This window comes from Hypanus sabinus, chromosome 17, assembly GCF_030144855.1.
Source record: "Hypanus sabinus isolate sHypSab1 chromosome 17, sHypSab1.hap1, whole genome shotgun sequence".
Classification (NCBI taxonomy): domain Eukaryota; kingdom Metazoa; phylum Chordata; class Chondrichthyes; order Myliobatiformes; family Dasyatidae; genus Hypanus; species Hypanus sabinus.
In genome coordinates, this window is record NC_082722.1 from 51,656,801 (window position 1) to 51,679,097 (window position 22,297).

Genomic DNA, 22,297 nt, shown 5'->3' on the forward strand with positions numbered 1-22,297 from the left:
TCGATAGGTGGGCAAAGAAATAAGGTGAGGGAGGGAAAAGGGGGTGGGAAATAGTGAAGGAGGGAGGGGGACATTACTGGAAGTTTGAGAAATCAATATTTACCTATCACCTGGCATTTCTCTCTCCCCTCCCCCCACCTTTTAAATCTATTCCTGTTTTTTTTCTCCAGACCTGCCAAAGGATTTCAACCTGAAACATTGACTGTAATTTTTCCCATAGATGCTGCCTGGCTTTTTGTGTGTGTTGTTTGGACTCCTCATGTGGTGAACTATGTGCCTGTCTGGACACGCCCCCTGCTGACTGCTCCTGTGGCTCCTCCCACAGGCCCCTGTATAAAGGCGATCTGAGGCCTGACGCTCGGCCTCAGTCTCCAGGACATAGTATGATGGACACTCACTCCTGGTTCCTTCTTCCAGTCAATAAAAGCCGATATCTCGCCTTACGTCTCAGTGTGAGTTATTGATGGTGCATCAATTTTATTGACTGGAAGAAGGAACCAGGACTCCCCCACTTTTTTTTCCTTCCACGGCCTTCTGTCTCTTTCACCAATTAACTTCCCAGCTCTTTACTTCACCCCTCCCCTCCAGGTTTCACATATCACCTGGTGTTTCTCCCTCCCCTCCTCCCACCTTTTAAATCTACTTCTCAGCTTTTTTTCTCCAGTCCTGCTGAAGGGTTTCAGCTTGAAACATTGACTGTACTTTCTTCCGTAGATGCCTGTCCTGCTGAGTCCCTCCAGTACTTTGTGTGTTGCTCGGATTTGCAGCATCTGCAGATTTTCTCGTTAGCAATGTATTGTTGGTTGTTCACAGCTAGAAACTTCAGTTCTGTCTTCACAAGATGAAAATAACTTCCTAGGAATTCTGAGAAACCAAGTGGATTTCTGGAGTACTAAAAGAGTGAAATAGTGGAGGTATTCATTGATACCTTCCAGAAATCTATAGATTATGGCAGTTACTTGTTGAGGTTGGTAAATGTAGCCCCACTTTTTGAAAGGAAGAAGAGAAGATTCATGAAAGTTATCGTACTGGTTTGGGATCATATACCAGCATGGATTAAAAATTGACTGACAAACAAGTATCAAAGACTAAGAATAAATGGGAACTTCATGACAGGTAACAGTGACCAGTAAGCTACTGAAGGCTTCATTGCTCGGTCCCCTGCTATTCATAATATATTTCAAAGATCTGGCTGAGGGAATTTTATTAAGTCAGCTAGTGACATGAAATCAGATGGGATTGTGCATTGTGAGGTTTCAAAGAGGCTTGAAAAGAATCTAACCTATTTGAGTGAAAAGGCAACTGCACGGCAGGTGCAGAACAACATGGATTAATATGAAACAATTTTTTTGCTATGAAGCATGAAAATATGGATATTTTAATGGTGAGGGCTTGGTTATATACAATGGGAACTGGGAGTCCTTGTACACCAGTCACTGAAACCAAACAGGCAAGTACAACAACTGTTTTAGAAGCCAAGTAGAACATCAGCCTTCACTGAAACAATTTTTGAGAACTTACTCCAATTATTCCAAGCCTTGTTGAGTGTAAAGTACTCAGTGTAGTTTGGGTCTCCTTAATATAGAAAGGAAGAAAGACACCCTGATTTTGTAGGACTGCTTGGCAAAGATTGACTACTACTTTAATATTAATGAAACAATATTTAATAGGTTCACAAGCTCAAAACTGAAGCCATTTTCTGGAACAATAGGGGAAGAAGGAAGATTAATTCCCTTTGTAATTTTATCTTTCTCACTTTTGCCAATTAAAAGAGGGACACAAAAGTCAATTGATGGAATTGTTTTCACATTTTTATGGCCTGCATTACAAAACACTGCCTGATAAAAGGTGAGAACATACATAACTGAAGGAATGACATGGAATCTAGACTAAACAAATCCTCAACACATTCCACTGATTTACAGATGATGTTCAAGACTCTTTCTTCCATCTAACAAAGTAAGCACTGTGTATCAGAAGTATGAAAGTGTAAATGACTTTGCTTTTCAAATTCACTACTGTAAGAATTAAAATAACTCACTAATACCAAAGGAGCTGAAGAAATTATCCATGGCGTGGAGTGAGTAAGTATTTTGTGAAAAGATTTAGTATTTTCACTTGCATAAGCGGTGTTATATATACAACTAATCCAGAGATCCGGAGCACCAAGAGCACATTGCTACTCTGACGTGCATGCCGTATGCCTTAAGGAAACAATCTGATGAGGAGAGTCTCTGTGCAGTTTGAAAAGAAACAATTTACTGTCATTGTCCAAACTGAATTTCACGCTTATGCTTACAGTCAGATAAACACCAAGGAAACAAATAATCCTTGCTGAAATTATCATTTATCCATTCCTAGCCATCCACCAATCAATTAATAGCATGAAATGGGTTGACCATTTGATTGGCTACTGCTTGCTTATATTTAGAGGGACAAGCTATATTATAAATGCTTCCATTTTTAATGAGAATATTTAGTAAACTGGCCTTCCTCACTGCACATTCAGCTTATGCTTCACCCAGCAGCACTTCCTCTGAAGTTAGTTTTAAAGAAGACCAAGAAAGCAAACCTGAAAACAAAAGGAATTCATCATAAAGGAAAAGAACTTTTAAGTATAATGTTACACTTTTAAATGTATCAGTTCAGAGAGCGATGATAGCAAATGCAAATGAACGCAACATTGCAACGGGAACTTGTGCTAGATGCAGCCGAAGAAGCGCAAGGCACTTTCTGCAAAAGGCTGATGAACACCAAAGAGGAACTTAGTCTTCAAGCTCGGGTAATTTCTTTGATACCTTTGGCTTATCTAAGTTTATTTATGATACATTAACTATTTTAACTCTGAGAATTAACCTCAAGTGTATGAAAGTTTTCCAATTGGTAGTCTTCCCTTTCAGTGGACTGATTACTGAAAGCTCCCAGATTAAAAGACTGATTACTGATTACTGATTAAAAGACTGATTACTGAAAGCTCCCAGACCAGCTACGTTCAAGGTGTCAACATTAACTTTTGTATTATTGTTGAACATTACTGAATGATGAATATCACAACATTGGCTCCCCGTGGAACTGAGCAAAAGGACATTCCATTTCACTGGTTGCCGAGGAATGTTAACAATTCTTACAATGTGTCCTCAATGCAGTGCAAACACATCAATATTCCAGAAGAAGTCTTCTTAACACTTGGGATTCTGAGTTTTGTGGAAAACATTCTGGTTATCATAGCAATTATTAAAAACCAGAATTTGCATTCTCCTATGTATTATTTCATTTGCTGTCTGGCTATGGCAGATACATTGGTCAGTATGAGCAATACTATAGAAACAATTGTTCTTATTCTAATGGAGAAAGAAGTTTTGATTGTGCAGAACCACATCCTTAAGCAACTAGACAATATAATAGATCTGATGATCTGTACCTCAATGGTATCGTCTCTGTCTTTCTTGGCTGCCATCGCAGCTGATAGGTACATCACCATATTTTATGCCTTACGATATCATGTCATCATGACAACTCGGAAGGCTGTGATTATCATTGTTGGAATCTGGATAGTCAGTTGTACTTCAAGCATCATGTTCATTGTCTATTCGGAGAATAGTGCCGTTATCATCTGTCTCATTTCCTTCTTTTTTATGATGCTGGTGATCATGGGCGGCTTGTACTTCCACATGTTTATGCTTGCTCAAATGCATACCAAGAAGATTATGGCCCAACGTAAGAAGAGACCAACTCACCAGGCTGCCAACATGAAAGGAGCCATTACTCTGACAATTTTGCTGGGGCTCTTTCTTATTTGCTGGAGTCCCTTCTTTCTTCATCTTCTGCTGATTATCAGTTGTCCGAAAAATCCCTATTGTCTGTGCTTCAATTCTCACTTCAACATGTTTCTGATTCTCATAATTTGCAATTCGGTTTTTGACCCCATTATATATGCATTCAGAAGCCAGGAGCTACGCAAAACCTTAAAGGAATTTATACCCTGTTCCTGGTAGCAGTCTCAATCTGCAGCTTCTGTTTTAGAGTTTATTCTTCCCAATGAGTAACATCAGCCACAGATGAGTTGAATTTATTCTCCAAAATCCCTAACTTTAAAGTCTTCAAATATGTATTTCCTGACTTTCAAAATTGGAATATTAGAAAACCTCCAATTGTTTTGGCACTGTCATGATTTGAAGAATTATATTTGAATTATGTTTTGGCAAATCTGTGTTGACCCACCTGACAATCTTACCCATTTTTGGGATTGTGGATATTTGAAATGGGAAGCACAGGGTCTTCAGGTGATCATCTTAAGAACTCTTATCTGTTATGAAGTAGTAGAATTAACTATCACAAGTCCAATCTATCTGAGAAGCAGAAATTGTGCTTGCAGTTTATTTTCTTTTAGGCCTTTATGTGCCTTTGAGAGATAGAGCAGTAGCAAATTAGACAAACTGAAACTTGTTGACCATCTATTTAATCAGATCTTGCAATGAGATAATTGTTTTAGATTGTATGCATTCCACTGCTCACCACAAAACACTACAAAGTTAGAAAAGAAATCTTTTGGACATACAAAAAAATCCTCTGTGAGTCCTTAAATAAAGAACAGCTTACTTGGATGTTTCTCTCAGCAGAGCAGGCTAAAGGATAATTCACTACTTTGGAAAATGGTTTGTTATTTCTGTTACATTCTTAGCATTATGAAGAGGTGTTCCAAATTCCAGAAGAGTTCCCAAGCATGCTTTATATTTGCCTAAATTGCAGCTATATCTCATTAGGCATGCACAGATTATTATATAATTGCTTGTTCCAGTGATTTCCATAATGTATAAGCTTTGATAGCAGCTTAAATACTTCTTCGCTGTGACTAGAGGATATAAAAAACTGATTATTTTAGAATTTTATTCCATCATTGACCATTTGCTACACAATCTCAGTCATTTTAATAGTATTAATATTTACTTTTTCTTGTTCTGTAATATGTTTTGTAATATTTCTTACACATTTTACTTGTTTCTGGAAATTACAGGGGAGTCTTCCTCAAAGAATGAGTGAATCCATGATCTTGATTCAGTTGTAGTCTTAGGAAATAACTCCAGATATGGTCTGATCAGAGTTTTCAAAAGCTGCAACATGATTTCCTCACGTTTGAACTCAGAATGCCTTGATTAATAAATTCATACATGCCATTGCCTTCTTTACCACCCATCAACTTGTGTGGCCATTTTCAGGGAGCTGTGGACTTGAACCCCAAGATCCCTTGGTACATCAACACTGTTGAGGGACTTGCCATTAACTGTGTAATTTTCCTTTATGTTTGGTCTTCCAAAGTGCAACACCTTACATTTAAGCTCTATCAGATTAAACTCTATCTGCCCTTTCTCTCCCCACATCTGATTGTAAATTCTAAATCCAAATGGCCAAGTAACTGTGGATCCCACGTGCCTTAATTTTCTAGGTGAGCCTATCATGAGGGATCTTGTTAAATGCCTTGTTCATGTAGACATCACCTATTGCTCTACTTTCATCGTTTACCTTTGTCAACTCATCAAAAACTCATTTAAGTTAGTAAGACATAACTTCCTCTTTACAAAGTCATGCTGACTGTCCTTAATTAGCCTATAGTTTTCCAAATACTGTCCCTAAGAATAACATTTGGAAAACCATATCCTACTTATGAACATCTTATCCCTAACGATCTTCTCCAACAGAGTTCTCCTAGACTATTATGATATGTCTAAATATTATAAGAAATTTGTAGTCATTTCAGAATCCATTTAGAAACAAAATTCTTTTAGTGATTAAATTAAAAGTAATGTAATTATGTCAAACAAACACCCTTTTGTCCCACATCATCACAAACTTATTATAATCAAATAAAGTAACATAAGCCTTGCATCCAATTTATTAATCAATATTTCAAAGCAAATATGAAAACTACAAATAAAGCTGCTGTCTTAACTAAGATTGCAAATACAGTGGTATGCAAAAGTTTGGGCACCCCTGGTCAAAATTTCTGTAACTGTGAATAGTTAAGTGAGTAGAAGATCAACTGATCTCCAAAAGTGATAAAGTTAAAGATGAAACATTCTTTTCAACATTTTAAGCAAGATTAGTGTATTATTTTTGTTTTGTACAATTTTACAGTTAAAAAAAGGAAAGGAGCACCATACAAAAGTTCGGGCACCCCAAGAGATTTGAGCTCTCAGATAACTTTTACCAAGTTTTCAGACCTTAATTAGCTTGCTAGGGCTATGGCTTGTTCACAATCATCATTCAGAAAGGCCAGGTGATGCAAATTTCAAAGCTTTATAAATACCCTGACTCCCCAAACCTTGTCCCAACAATCAGCAGCCATGGGCTCCTCTAAACAGCTGCCTAGCACTCAGAAAATTAAAATAAATGCTGCCCACAAAGCAGGAGAAGGCTATAAGAAGATAGCAAAGCGTTTTCAGGTAGCAGTTTCCTCAGTTCGTAATGGCATTAAGAAATGGCAGTTAACAGGAACAGTGGAGGTCAAGTTGAGGTCTGGAAGACCAAGAAAACTTTGCGAGAGAACTGCTCGTAGGATTGCTAGAAAGGCAAATCAAAACCCCCATTTGACTGCAAAAGACCTTCAGGAAGATTTAGCAGACTCTGGAGTGGTGGTGCACTGTTCTACTGTGCAGCAACACCTGCACAAATATGACCTTCATGGAAGAGTTATCAGAAGAAAACCTTTCCTGCGTCCTCACCTCAAAATTCAGTGTCAGAAGTTTGCAAAGGAACATCTAAACAAGCCTGATGCATTTTGGAAACAAGTGCTGTGGACTGATGAAGTTAAAATATAACTTTTTGGCCACAATGAGCAAAGATATGCTTGGAGAAAAAAGGGTGCAGAAAAGCATGAAAAGAACACGTCTCCAAATGTTAAGCATGGGGGTGGATCAATCATACTTTGAGCTTGTGTTGCAGCCAGTGGCACGGAGAACATTTCACTGGTAAAGGGAAGAATGAATTCAATTAAATACCAGCAAATTCTGGAAGCAAACATCACACTGTCTGTAAAAAACCTGAAGATGAAAAGGGGATGGCTTCTACAATGGGATAATGATCCTGAACAGACCTCAAAATCCACAATGGACTACCTCAAGAAGTGCAAGCTTAAGGTTTTGCCATGGCCCTCACAGTACCCTGACCTAAACATCATTGAAAATCTGTGGATAGACCTCAAAAGAGCAGAGCATGCAAGACGGCCCAAGAATCTCACAGAACTAGAAGCCTTTTGCAAGGAAGAATGGGCGAAAATCCCCCAAATAAGAATTGAAAGACTCGTAGCTGGCTACAGAAAATGTTTACAAGCTGTGATACTTGCCAGAGGGGGTGTTACTAAGTACTGACCATGCAGGATGCCCAAGCTTTTGCTTCGGGCTCTTTTTAGTTATTTTGAAATGGTAAAAGATGGAAATAAAAAAGTAATCTTGCTTAAAATATTAAAGAAATGTGTCATCTTTAACTTTATGCCTTTTGGAAATCAGGTCATCTTTTACTTGCTTAGCTATGACAGTAACAGAAATTTTGACGGGGTGCCCAAACTTTTGCATGCCACTGTACTATTTCAAGACATTTTATTGTGCTAATGTTATGTACCGTCACAAAAATACAAATTTAAATGTTTAAATAAACAGAACTTGCACACTGCTATTTCAATTCAGCATTGTCTAGTTAAGCAGTTGGGTTGCACTGAAACAACTACTTTAGTATCAGGGCTACAAAATGAATGGAATTAAGAATTTCTATTCAGTTCTTAATTACCTTTAATGCTTAACCAGAAAAGCTCAATATTTTCTATCATTTTATTCATAGCACAGTAGTTGAACTCAAATGCCTAATGTGTTTTTGGTGTATTTTGCCTACATCATGTACTATATGTAGTCAGCATTACATTAACTCTACAAGATATCTCTAAGAGCGGATCCTAGCCCTATAAACTCCTGACATATCCAACTTCCTCATCAAACTATAAACTGTTTTGCTTTTATTGCTATTTCTACAAGAGTCAAATACCCAAATTACTGATTATTTGAGGAAAGATGTCCACCAGTAATCTTTGAAAAGATGTGAAATCAGTACCAAAATTGATCTTCTTCCTTAATAATCCTTAGAATAAAGCACAAATAGGAAAATGTGAAAAATTTTAAAATATTAACTTACTTGTTTGGAAGCCTCCCTCAGTAAGACTTCCAACCAAGTTAAAGTTTCAAGGAAAACAAAATCATGAAAGTGTAATGTAGACTACATAATCATTTTAATAATGTCTCCTAATATAAATACAATCAGTAAAATATGCTGTATCTCTTTAGTTAATAATGGCACAGATCCTCATTAAAAATAATATTTAGTGTTCTCCAGTTTTTTAAATGAGCTGAAGTTACACAAAACTAAATTTTCAGTATTTTCCCTTTTTTTGTATGTTCTCTATATTTTCAAGATATTGATGTGCACATGTGACTTTTATAAATGACCACTGCAAGTTAATATTATAATTCTGGAAATTATTTTATTGCAATTTCTTTATTTTTATCACTGCTCACTGTTTTTCGAATGATCAGTATTTGCTGAAACAAAACAGACCTTCACCCCATTGCTCCAGTGCAGATGGCTCACTTTTATTTTGCCTTCTTCCTGACACTGAGGTAGTACTTCTACCATCCCATCCCATCTTTTCTATTGTACCACACCACCCGTCTGCCAGGAAAGGTAAATAGATTGACAAATCTGGATTGAATAAAGTAGATATAAACAATGAGATGCAGTGACTTTTTGTTTTTTTTTACTTGCAGCGGTCAGTTTTAAAGTCATAATGTAAAGACTTAATACTTGTGATAAAATTTTATGTTGTAAAAACGTTTCAACAAAAAAATAGTAGGGTACTTCCTTTATTTGTATATAGTTAAGACAGAGGACTAATAGATCACTGAGCTCTTATAATATTCCTACAATCTGTTTTTCTATTTGGCATCGGCAGTATCATTTGGAAGATCTTTCTATGCATTGTTACGAATGTGCCCCAACTCTGAGGGGCCGAAGGGTACAAAGTAGCCCCCTCCTTTTTGAGAATTGCAAGATCGCTATTAATTCGGGTCTGGGACCCAGGAAATGAGAGAGAATCCTCAAGGTTTTGGAATGTGTCCTGGCCTCAGCAAGACAAAGCCACTGATAACGGCCATTGTCTCTTGGAGACGGAATTGTGTATTGAGTACTGTACTATTCATTGAAGCCCTCAGGGGACGACCAGAGTGGGCTGGTTGAGGGATTGCATCATCCCAAACTGATTGACATCTGAGACCCCGTGAGTAAGGATAAAAGAGGATCTGGGGAACAACCCCTTTAGACGCATCAGGAGAAACACTAGAAATCCTGTGACAGTGTCTAATAGCGACAGCCGGTGGGGGGCTCACGTGCGTCTTTTCCCTTTGCCTGGGATTGGAGCCTTACCACGGAAGAACGGCTTGGCTAAAGGAGAGGGAGAGGCCACAAGGGAAGGGCCACACCAACGGAACTCTCGAAGGATCGAAATCAAAAAATGGAAAAGCTGGCAAGTTTCTAAAAATCTCTCTCTTGACTCCAACCAAAGGCTGCAGCCTAAATGAACTGAGTGACTTTCATATTTCCATCGGACAATACATTACCCCCTAGACAACGATAGAGGTATTTCTTATTGATTATTATTATACCCGCACTTTTAGATCTTATATTGATGACGTATATTATCTGTATGTTTGCATTGATATTATTTTTGTGTATTTTTACTAATAAATAGTGTTAAAAATAGGACCATCAGACTTCAACGGACCTCTCTATCTTTGCCGGTAGGTGACCCAGTTACGGGGTTCGTAACAGCATGATTTTTTTAAGCAGATCTCTTTGTATTAAGTAGTTTTTAATGTAGGCACAAAACTATTCCTTATGAATAAATATATATATAGTTTTATATGTATAGTTGTAAATGAGGTACAGGAAATAATGGAAGATGACTGATTGCAAAAACATTTATACATTTACACATATGAGATAAAGCAATGAAATAGCAAGCATTGTGAAGAGTTTGTTTTTCAGCAATGAATGAAAATAATTAAAACAGCTAAACATTTTTGGATTTTAAACTTCAAAATCATGGGTATGCAAATTTCTGTATGTGTATATATTTGATAAAGTTAATGAAATTGCTATTGGTTTCTAGCACATCTTGAATGGTAAATATCAGTCTGGAACTTGCTGGAATGGAAACACCTGAACACTGTTAAATGCTCCCCCTGCCCCTCTCACTCAAAATATTATTTTGTTGTAATTTGCAAGTCTAGAAGACAAAGGAACACTTAGATTTCTGAGGAAAGGTGCAGAAGAATCACTGATAAAGATAATGATTGACAGTCCAATTAGGAGAAATTCTCATCTAAAAAGTACCCTCTACAAACTCAGCATGTCTCACAGACCACAAACAATGTATTATTTGTTAAAGATAGATTTCATAAGGATGCAGAAAACTTGATTCAGACGCAAAAGGAAAAACAGGAGACAACAGGATACAAAAAGGATAATAACAAGTTTAAATATAATTTTTTCATTAAAAATTACATTATTCAATTTACATTATTTTAAGTCTGGGCCTGAGTGGTTGATGACCATTGCAAAAACAATTGTAAAAAAAGATACCTGTATTGTTGCCAAAATTAACTATCCTTAGGAGTTCCATGGCCAATCAAAGTAGAAATCCTTAAACATATTGGAATGCCAATGATGAAACAATTTTTCTTGTGCAAAACACATTCTGGTGAGGTGTAGCAGTTTCTGACAATTCACTCTTCAAGGTGTGTCTCCTAATTCAATGAATTTGCTGGCTAATTTCATATCAACAATCTATTAATCACACGCTATTAATTTTCCAGCAAGATTTGGTTCAATGGACATAATGCATTTTGTGCAATATGTTAAACAATGTTTTATAAATGGATATGGACATAATTTCACTCTCCATTCAATAAAATCAAGTATTGAAATTTAATGCTTAAACATTGTATTCTAGCTGTGGCAACTGTGTTTCCTTAAAATGCAAACAATTGTATATATATATAAAATGCCTGTGTGTGTGTGTGTGTGTGTATATATATGTGTGTGCATGTATGTATCCATATAAAGACCATAAGGTACAGGAGCAGAAGTAGGCCTTTCGGCCTATCGAGTCTGCTCTGCCATTCAATCATGGGATGATCCAATTATTCCAGTCATCCCCACTCTCCTGCCTTCACCCCATACCTTTTAATGCCCTGGCTAATCAAGAACCTATATCTCTGCCTTGAATACACCCAATGACTTGGCCTCCACAGCCACTCGTGGCAACAAATTCCATAGATTTACCACCCTCATTTCTCCGCATCTCATTTCTAAATGGACGTCCTACAATCCTGAAGTCATGCCCTCTTGTTCTAGAATCCCCTACCATGGGAAATAACTTTACCATATCTAATCTGTTCAGGCCTTTTAACATTCAGAATGTTTCTTTGAGATCCCCCCTCATTCTCCTGAACTCCAGGGAATATTAGCCCAAGAGCTGTCAGACATTCTCATACAGTAACCCTTTCATTCCTGGAATCATTCTCGTGAATCTTCTCTGAACACTCTCCAATATCAGTATGTCCTTTCTAAAATAAGGAGCCCAAAATTGCACACAGTACTCCAAGTGTGGTCTCTCAAGTGCCTTATAGAGCCTCCACATCACATCCCTGCTCTTATATTCTATACCTCTAGAAATGAATGCCAACATTGCATTTGCCTTCTTCACAACTGACTCAGCCTGGAGGTTAACCTTTAGGGTATCCTGCACAAGGACTCCCAAGTCCCTTTGCATCTCTGCATTTTGAATTCTCTCCCCATCTAAATAATGGTCTGTCCATTTATTTCTACCACCAAAGTGCATGACCGCACACTTTTCAACATTGTGTTTAATTTGCTACTTCTTTGCCCATTCCCCTAAACTATCTAAGTCTCTCTGCAGGCTTCTGTTTCCTCAACACTACCCGCTCCTCCACCTATCTTTGTATCATTGTCAAATTTAGCCACAAATCCATTAATACCATAGTCCAAATCATTGACATGCATCGTAAAAAGCAGTGGTCCCAACACTGACTCCTGTGGAACTCCACTGGTAACCGGCAGCCAGCCAGAATAGGATCCCTTTATTCCCACTCTCTGTTTTCTGCTGACCAGCCAATGCTCCACCCACACTAGTAACTTTCCTATAATTCCATGGGCCCTTATCTTACTAAGCAGCCTCATCTGTGGCACTTTGTCAAAGGCCTTCTGAAAATCCAAGTACTCCACTTCTATTGCATCTCCTTTGTCTACCCTGCTTGTAATTTCCTCAAAGAAATGCAGTAGATTTGTCAGGAAGGATCTTCCTTTCAGGAAACTATGCCGACTTTGGCCTATCTTGTCATGTGCCTTCAGGTACACCATAATCTCATTCCTAACAATTGATTCCAAAAACTTCCCAACCACTGATGTCAGGCTAACAGGTCTATAGTTTCCTTTCTGCTGCCTCCCACCCTTCTTAAAAAGTGGAGTAACATTTGCAATTTTCCAGTCATCTGATACAATGCCAGAGTCTATCTATTCTTGAAATATCATCGTTAATGCCTCCACAATCTCTCCAGCTACTTCCTTCAGAACCCGAGGGTGCATTCCATCAGGTCCAGGAGATTTACCCACCCTCAGATCATTAAGCTTCCTGAGCACCTTCTCAGTTGTAATTTTCACTGCACGTACTTTACTTCCCTGACACTCTTAAATGTCTGGTACACTGTAAATGTCTTCTGATGCAAAATACTCTGCCATCTCTGCGTCTCTCATTACAATATCTCCCATGTCATTTTGTATTGGTCCTATATCTACCTTTGACTCTCTTTTACCCTTTATATACTCAAAAAAGCTTTTAGTATCTTCTTTGATATTAGTCACCAGCTTCCTTTCACAATTCATCTTTTCCTTTCTAATGACCTTCTTAGTTTGCTTCTACAAGTTTTTATAAGCTTCCCAATCCTCTATCTTCCCACTAGCTTTGGCTTCCTTGTATGCCCTCTCTTTTGCTTTTACTTTGGCTCTGACTTCACTTGTCAGCCATGGTAGTGTGCTTCTTCCCTTTGAAAATTTCTTCTTATTTGGAATATATCTGTATCTGTCTTGCACTTCCCTCATTTTTTGCAGAAACTCCAGCCATTACTGCTCTGCTCTCCTTCCTGCAAATGCCCTTTCCAGTCAACTTCGGTCAGTTACCCTCTCAAGTCTTTGTAATTTCCTTTATTCCACTGAAATGCTGACACATTGGATTTTATTTATATATATATACATACACACACACATATGCACATTCTTTGAAGTGTGCAGTCAGTACTATGACTATGCCAATAACAATTTAGAAATTTCTCTTGTCAGTCTATGGTATTATTATTGTCAAATCCTCTGACAATATCTTAGGAGATGCTATACACAATAAAGTTAACTGGAACAATCATGTTAACTCAAGTCAGTAACTATATTCTGCAGTGAAAGCCTCTTCTGGGGACTTCCGGTAAGATGGCGACTTCTGAAATCTCCCAAAGGCAAGGACAGGAGCATAAATGAATTCTTTTCACATGCCTGCTTGAGTGTAGCTCCACCAAAGCACAAGAACAAGACTAATGGACATAAACAATCACTATCTCTGTTATTTGAACCCCATGAGGTGGCTATTTACCGGATAGCTCCGGTCTTCAACAGCACAGCTACCACCAGGAGTGATAGGAACAGCAGGTACATGTGAACACGCAAGACTCCAGATGATCTCCTCCATGCACACAGCATCCTGACTTGGAAATGTATTGTTGTTCCTTCACTACCATTGGGTTAAAATCCTGGAACTGCTTCCTGCTCAGCACTGTAGAAATAACTCCAAAACATGAACTACAATGAACTTCAAGAAGGCATGCCAAAATGTCTTCTCTCTAGGACAACTATGAGTCACTTCCATATTCAGCGGAAATGATTTTCAGCAATCAACCAGCTTTTCCCAGCAGTTGGCAGATCAGCTGATGCAAGGAAATATTTACAATTGTCTTTGAACTGTTTTTGAAAAATTACCAAAACACTTACTTTACATTTGAACAATTGCTGTGATCACAGTGAAAGCAAGAAGGCTTTATGTTACTTATTTGTAATATGAAAACTCCATGTAGTTTATGAAGTAATTATGTGATATGTGGTTATAATGGATGACAGCATTAAATACAGATAGGAACAGCAAATCAGCTGTCTATTTTATATTTTGTCCAAATACGATGTGTTGCCAATTTCCTGTTGTTCTCTTTGCTATGCCACTTAATATTGATTAATCAAAGACTTTTGAAAAATCTAATTTTGCAATAACGAACAGTAAACACATGATCATTATATAAACAATTTGCCTGACTTTTGTAATTACACTGTTTTTGGTATATTGGTAGTTAATCTGTTATACTGTTTTGACAAAGCAAATGACTTAACTCTATACATTATAACAAATGTTCTGCTTTTTGCTATTTATAAACAGCCAGCCATAAAAATGTAATTCATCATAAACAGACATGTGATGCTGATTTAATACTTCAATTCTTATTTAGATGTACTATTTTAAAATAAAAGGTCAAACCTCAACCACAAAGATGTTTCCTAGTTAAATACATCTTATTCAATAGACTGTTTCTCCTATATGTCTACTATCTATTAGGTATTAAAGCTATAGTCTATTTACAGAAAACTTATGTATGGTGGGTATTCAAGCATTAATATTCTAAGTGCAGTCTTTCATCAAGGAAACCTTGCAAACATTATTGAATATTTCTTTGAATTTTAGTTCAACCAACAGCTAGCTCCAATTTCAATGGAAACGACAGTTACACTGCAAATAGCAAATCTTTTTAAATCCTCACTCTGTTCTGAAATTTAATTTTAATATTAAAGAAAGTGCTATGAGAGTGGCAGTTACTTTCTCGTTTGATGTCTGGTTTATAAGCTCTTATACAACTATATTTACATTTATCACAGAAAGAAATTAAAACACGGAGCAAAAAATTTATAGAAAAAAATCTTTTTCATTGAGTGTCCACTTAACCCTGAGTATAGCTGACAGCTATCTTCAGTATAATCTAACTTCCAAATATCCAATAAAACAAGGGTAGACCTGGTTAGAAACATAGAAAACCTACAACACAATACTGGCCTTTCAGCCCACAATGCTGTGCCAAACATGTACTTATTTCAGAAATTACCAAGGGTTACCCATAGCCCTCTATTTCTCTGAGTTCCATGTACCTATCCAGGAGTCTCTTAAAAGGCCCTATCGTATCGGCCTCCACCACCATCGTAGCAGCCTATTCCATGCACTCACAAATCTCTGCGTAAAAACTTACCCCTGACATCTCCTCTGTACCTACTCCCCAGCACCTTAAACCTGTGCCCTCTCATGTTAGCCATAAAGAATTCTTTCAAACATATTTTGGTTGCTAACTACATACCAGACTACACTGAAGCTTTAAAAAAAGGAGCAATTTGCACAATTTTATTCATACGCAAATCATGCATGAAACTGGTTTGTCCAGATGCAATTGTGTTCTTGATCATTTCCAGTGAAATCACACACAGTTTGAAATATGTTCTCCGTAATGTGCATGATTGACATTATCATTAGCATTGACGTGTTCTTTTAGTGTTAGTTTTTACACTGCCTTCAAAAGTTGAGATTTATTTTAGTTTGTGGTCTACCCTTTCTTTACTGAATACTTAAGATGGAAATTAGTGACACTGCAGTGGGAAGTAGTTAAAGATAGTTCTCAGCTGTACTCAGGGTCAAGTGGACCCTCCCCAAAATTATTTTTTTCTATACCTTTCTAGTTCTATGTTTAATTATATTTTCTGAGAAAAATGGAAATACCTTTGATCACTTACGAAAGATCTTTTGCTGAGATCAGAAACGAGAATCAGAATGCCACTTAAATGACCTACATGGCTACATCAACGTCTTACGTGCAGTGTCTGCAAGATTCACTTTTAAATAGAAAATTTAAATTTTAACATTCTGCAAAATGATTCTGTGGTACTTCCTCCACCATTTACAGGCTTTTTGAAAATAGAAGCATTTCTGAACTGCATGCTGTGACCACTTGCCCCTTGTTAGGGAATGAAGTATCTTGAGCTCAGCAGAGATAGAAAATTTTCAAAGATTTGAAGATGTAGGGCATCGTTTCCATTTATTTTATTTATAGATGTACATGTGGAGTTGGCTCTTCCAGCCATTGCAGCCACACCGCCCAGCAATCCCCTAGTTTAATCACGGTACAACTTATAATGACCAATTAACCTGCCAACTAGTACACACTGAAATGTGGGAGGAAACTTCTGTGGTCACAGGGAAAACATACAAACTCCTTACAGGCAGTGGTGGGTGCTGAACCCAGGTTGCTGGTACTGTAAAGTGTTGTGCTAACCACTACACTATAATGCGACCAGTGCTCTACAGAACTTCTGATCTAATCAATATCCTGCTGCAGCCTAAGACAACCTTTCCTGTTTCCCACCATACTACTAAATTTCATGTCACTGACAAATTTATTAATCATACCTCTTACATTCAAATCTAAATTGATATAAATACAAATAAGTGTCCCTGGGCAAATTCCTGTGGTTGCACCACTGATCACAAACAAAGGATCCTTTGAAGTTAGCAAAGGATCTTTCTATCAGTCCCTTTGTCACCTAACACCTACCTAACGTTTGACTACATATCCTCAACACAGAGATCTAGAACTTCAGAAGGGATACCATCTGCTTCCCAAGTCCTGATAGTTTTTTTAGTCAGGCAGGAATCATGGCAATGCACCATTGAAAAGCCTGCGGGATGATGTCTATGGCAATCTCCATTAGGACAGAATTACACTTGAAGAAGTCTTCAAAATACTCCTTCTATCATGCTCTGTCCTTAGTAAATTTACTTCCTTTGGTGGCTTCTCTTGAGATCACCAAGTGTCTTCGGCACTCAAATGGCCTTGGCAGCATTGAAGAACTCAAGCATACAGCAAAAATCAGTTTGTTACTGGACTCAATAGGTTGTTTATCCAACATCTGTTCTTCAAGTTACAGGTTTTCTGCTGAACCTCAGCCAGTGTCTATAGACTGCTTCCTTTCTCTTGAGGAATGTTGAACTTCTACTCCAGGAATGTCTGTAGTTAATTATCTCCTGGATCTCCTGTGCATTCCTGTCAAACTTGTCCTGGTTCTTCTTGATTAAAAAAAAGCCAAGAATCTGTTCGCAGGCATTAATTATACAAAAATGAATTTGGATTACCATGTTGTTTGAGAGAGTGCTGAAGAGGAGGCAATCCTTTATTTGTGTAGTCAGGTCTCATTTTCCAATTACCTTTCATTCACTGTGTGGCACATAAAATATAGATTAGCATTTATGCAGTACAGCACAGGTTTAACAGTGATAACATGGTAGAAACATAGAAACATAGAAAACCTACTGCACAATACAGGCCCTTCGGCCCACGAAGTTGTGCCGAACATGTCCCTACCTCAGAAATTACTGGGCTTACCTATAGTCTTCTATCCCTCTAAGCTCCATGTACCTATCCAAAAGTCTCTTAAAAGATCCTATTGTATCCGCCTCCACTACCATTGCCGGCAGCCCATTCCACGCACTCACCACTCTCTGAGTAAAAAACTTGCCCCTGACATCTCCTCTGTACCTACTCCCCAGCACCTTAAACCTGTGTCCTCTTGTGGCAACCATTTCAGCCCTGGGATAAAGCCTCTGGCTATCCACATGATCAATGCCTCTCATCATCTTTCACACTCCCCAATCCAGGCAACATCCTTGTAAATCTCCTCTGCACCCTTTCTATGGCTTCCACATTCTTCCTGGAGTGAGGCGACCAGAACTGAGCACAGTACTCCAAGTGGGGTCTGACTAGGGTCCTATATAGCTGCAACATTACCTCTCAGCTCCTAAATTCAATTCCATAATTGATGAAGGCCAATGTATCAATGCATCCTATCAGTCCTGCTATAACCTCTGACAGCCCTCCACACTATCCACAACACCTCCAACCTTTGTGTCATCAGCAAACTTACTAACCCATCCCTCCACTTCCTCATCCAGGTCAACAATAAAAATCACAAAGAGTAAGGGTCCCAGAACAGATCCCTGAGGCACTCCACTGGTGACCGACTTCCATGCAGAATATGACCCGTCTACAACCACACTTTGCTTTCTGTGGGCAAGCCAGATTTGGATCCACAAAGCAATGTCCCCTTGGATCCCATGCCTCCTAACTTTCTCAATAAGCCTTGCATGGGGTACCTTATCAAATGCCTTGCTAAAATCTATATACACTACATCTACTGCTCTTCCTTCATCAAAAGTCACATCCTCAAAAAATACAATCAGACTTGTAAGGCATGACCTGCCCTTGACAAAGCCATGCTGACTATTCCATATCATATTATACCTCTCCAGATGTTTATAAATCCTGCCTCTCAGGATCTTCTCCATCAACTTACCAACCACTGAGGTAAGACTCATTGGTCTATAATTTCCTGGGCTATCTCTACTCCATTTCTTCAATAAAGAAACAATATCCGCAAACCTCCAATCCTCCTGAACCTCTTCCGTCTCCATTGATGAATGCAAAGATCATTGTCAGAGGCTCAGCAATCTCCTCCCTCACCTCCCACAGTAGCCTGGGGTACATCTCAGCCGGTCCCAGTGACTTATCCAACTTGATGCTTTCCAAAAGCTCCAGCACATCCTCTTTCTTAATATCTACATGCTCAAGCTTTTCAGTGTGCTGCAAGTCATCACTAAAATCACCAAGATCCTTTTCCATAGTGAATACTGAAGTATTCATTAAGTACCTCTGTTATTTCCTACAGTTCCATACACACTTTCCCACTGTCACTCTTGATAGGTCCTATTCTTTCACATCTTATCCTCTTGCTCTTCACATGCTTGTAGAATGGCTTGGGTTTTCCCTTAATCCTGCCCGCCAAGGCCTTCTTATGGCCCCTTCTGGCTCTCTAATTTCCTTCTTAAGTTCCTTCCTATTAGCCTTATAATCTAGATCTCTGACATTACCTACTCTCTGAATCTTTTGTAAGCTTTTCTTTTCTTCTTGACTAGATTTATTACAGCCTATGTACACCACAGTTCCTGTACCCTACCATAACTTCCCTGTCTCATTGGAACGTACCTATGCAGAACTCCACACAAATATCTCCTGAACATTTGCCACATTTCTTCCATACTTTTCACTGAGAACATCTGTTTCCAATATAAGCTTCCAATTTCCTGCCTGATAGCCTCATATTTCCCCTTACTCCAATTAAACACTTTTCTAACGTCTGTTCCTATCTTTCTCCAATGTTATTGTAAAGGAAATAGAATTATGATCACTATCTCCAAAATGCTCTCCAACTGAAAGATCTGACACCAGACCAGGTTCATTTCCCAATACCAAATCAAGTATAGCCTCTCCTCTTGTAGGCTTATCTACATATTGTGTCAAGAAACCTTCCTGCACACACCTAACAAACTCCACCCCATCTAAAACCCTTGCTGTAGGAAGATGCCAATCGATCCTGTATTTGGGAAATTAAAATCTACCATCATGACAACTCTGTTATTATTACACCTTTCCAGGATCTATTTCCGTATCTGCTCCTCGATATCCCTGTTACTATTGGGTAGTTTATAAAAAAACACCCAGTAAAGTTATTGACTCCTTCCTGTACCTAATCTCCACCCACAGAGACTCCATAGACAATCCCTCCATGACGTCCTCCTTTTCTGCAGCTGTGACACTATCACTGATCAACAGTGCCATGCCCCCACCTCTTTTGCCTCCCTCCCTGTCCTTTCTGAAACATCTAAAACCCGGCACGAAGTAACCATTCGTGTCCCTGAGTCATCCAAGTCTCTAATGGCCACCACATCATAGCTCCAAGTACTGATCCAAGTGGTCTGAACTGTCGTATGATCATTGAATTGTCATTGAGTAATAGAGTACAGAAATACGGCTTTTGACACATCATATCCATGCTGGCCAAATACCCGTCTATGCTAATCCAATTTACCACAGCTTGGTTCATAACCTACTATGCCTTGGTCATTCAAGTGGTCAGCTAGACACTTCTTCAATATTGTGAGAGTACCTACCTCACACACCCCTCAGCCAATACATTCCAGAGTCCAGGTACTCTGGGTGGAGAAAACAAATTCTTTCCCAATTCGCCCCCTTAGAGCTTTCACCCCTTTCCCTCTACCTATACCCTCTCGTCTTAATCACCTCTTATCCTAACTACATTTTTCAAAATGTTGTACACATCTTTCAAGTCCCATATTAGACTCCACTGTTCCAATAAAAACAAATTCTATCTCCTCATAATTGAAACACTCCATATTAGCAATGTGCTAGTAAGTTCCATTTGCATCTTCTCCAGTGCAATCATGTTCTTCCCATAATGTGGCAACCAGAACAGCATACAGTGGTCAAACCAATATTTTATAAAATTGTCCCATAATCATCTTGCTCTTACATTCCATATCCCAGGTAACGAAGGAAAGATGCTTTCCATCTTACTAACCACCATATCTATCAGATGACACCACCGTCATCGGACTTAACCAGAACAGTGATGAGTCTGCATATTGACAGCAGGTGGACCAACTGGCGCTCTGGTGCAGTCAGAACAATCTGGAGCTGAACACGCTCAAGACAAAGGAGATGATAGTGGATTTCAGGAGACATCCCCCCGTTATGTCCCTCCTCACAGTCCTCGGCAGCCCTGTGTCCACCGTGGAGAACTTCAGGTTCCTGGGAACCACCATCTCTCGGGATCTGAAGTGGGAGCAGAACATCAGCTCCATCCTGAAGAAGGCCCAGCAGCGGATGTACTTCCTGCGGCTCTTGAGGAAATATGGTCTGCCTCAGGAATTGCTGCTGCAGTCATTGAGTCTGTCCTGTGCACCTCCATCACTGTGTGGTTTGGAGCCGCCACCAAGCAGGATAGAACCAGACCACAGCGCACAGTGAGGACTGCCGAGCGCATCATTGGAGCCTCCCTGCCCTCTATTGTGGACCTGTACTCTTCCAGGTTGAAGAAGAGGGTGGGGAACATCATAAAGGACTCCTCCCATCCTGCGCACGAACTGTTTGAACTGCTTCCGTCTGGTAGGCACTTCAGATCCCTCCAGACTAAGACTAATAGGCACTGGAGAAGTTTTTTCCCTACTGCGGTCACTTTGCTGAACAGTTAACTGCCGGTTAACTGTCGGCTAACTATTACTTGGACTGCATTACTTGTATGTATAATCTATATTTTCATTTATATTTATCATCTGTTATGAGCAGAGAGACAACATCTGCCGGAAGTAAATTCCTTGTATGTGTACAGGTACTTGGCGATTAAAGTCTGATTCTGATTCTGGACTTTCACCATTTGTGCTGGCACCACTCTCTGAGTGAAGTTTCCCCTTATGTTCCCTTAAACATTTCACCTTTCACCCTTAACCCATGATCTCTTGTTGTAGTCTCACCCACTCTGCTTTCATTTACCCTGTTTATACCTCTCATTATTTTGTATACCTCTTTCAAATCTCCCCTCAATTTTCTATGTTCTAAGGAATAAAGTTTTAACCTAGTCAATCTTTCCTTTTACCAATCCTGTCCTCCAGTCCTGGTAATATCCTTGTAAATTTTCTCAATATTCCTTCAATCTTATTTACATCTTTTCTGTAGGTAGGTGACCAAAACTGAACACAATCCTCCAAATTAGGCCTCATCAAAGTCTTATACAACTTCAACATAACATCCCAATTCCTGTACTCAATACTCTAACCTATGAAGTCCAATGTGCCAAAAGCTTTCTTAATGATCCTATCTACCTGTGACACCACTTTCAATGAATTATTAACCTCTATTCTCAGATTCCTTTCTTCTATCACTCCTCAGTGCTCCACTACTATGTAACACCTACTCTGGTTGGTCCACCGATACTGCAACACCTCACACTTATCTGTATTATACTCCATCTGCCATTCTTCAGTCCATTATTCTAGCTGGTCCAGATTCTGCTGCAAGCTTTGATAGACTTCTTCTCTGTCCACTACAACCTCAATCTTGGTGTCATCCACAAATTTGCTGATCCAGTTAGCCATATTGATATAGATGACAAACAATGGGCCCAGTATGGATCTCTGTGGCAC

General features: G+C 38.8%; 2 protein-coding genes across 8 annotated transcripts in view; one reads left to right on the top strand and one right to left on the bottom strand.

The window, feature by feature from the left end:
- The window catches only part of LOC132406918 (uncharacterized), a 128,701-nt gene that overhangs the window by 6,458 nt on the left and 99,946 nt on the right, over positions 1–22,297 (bottom strand). For 2 of the 7 annotated variants that reach the window (XR_009516308.1, XR_009516306.1), the window contains one exon: positions 10,069–17,459. The exons of the other annotated variants lie outside the window; for them this stretch is intronic. The gene's annotated coding sequence lies outside the window, so the exon portion shown is untranslated. Of the gene's footprint in view, positions 1–10,068; positions 17,460–22,297 lie in introns of those variants that run through there. 7 annotated transcript variants of the gene reach the window in all.
- On the top strand, positions 2,872–3,995 carry mc1r (melanocortin 1 receptor). The gene has a single exon (XM_059993487.1). It carries the CDS (start codon positions 3,039–3,041, stop codon positions 3,993–3,995), a length of 957 nt encoding a protein of 318 aa, XP_059849470.1. The 5' UTR covers positions 2,872–3,038.

Bases quoted from the DNA above. Each gene is read 5' to 3' on its own strand.
- mc1r (XM_059993487.1), top strand. From the start codon at position 3,039: ATGATGAATATCACAACATTGGCTCCCCGTGGAACTGAGCAAAAGGAC.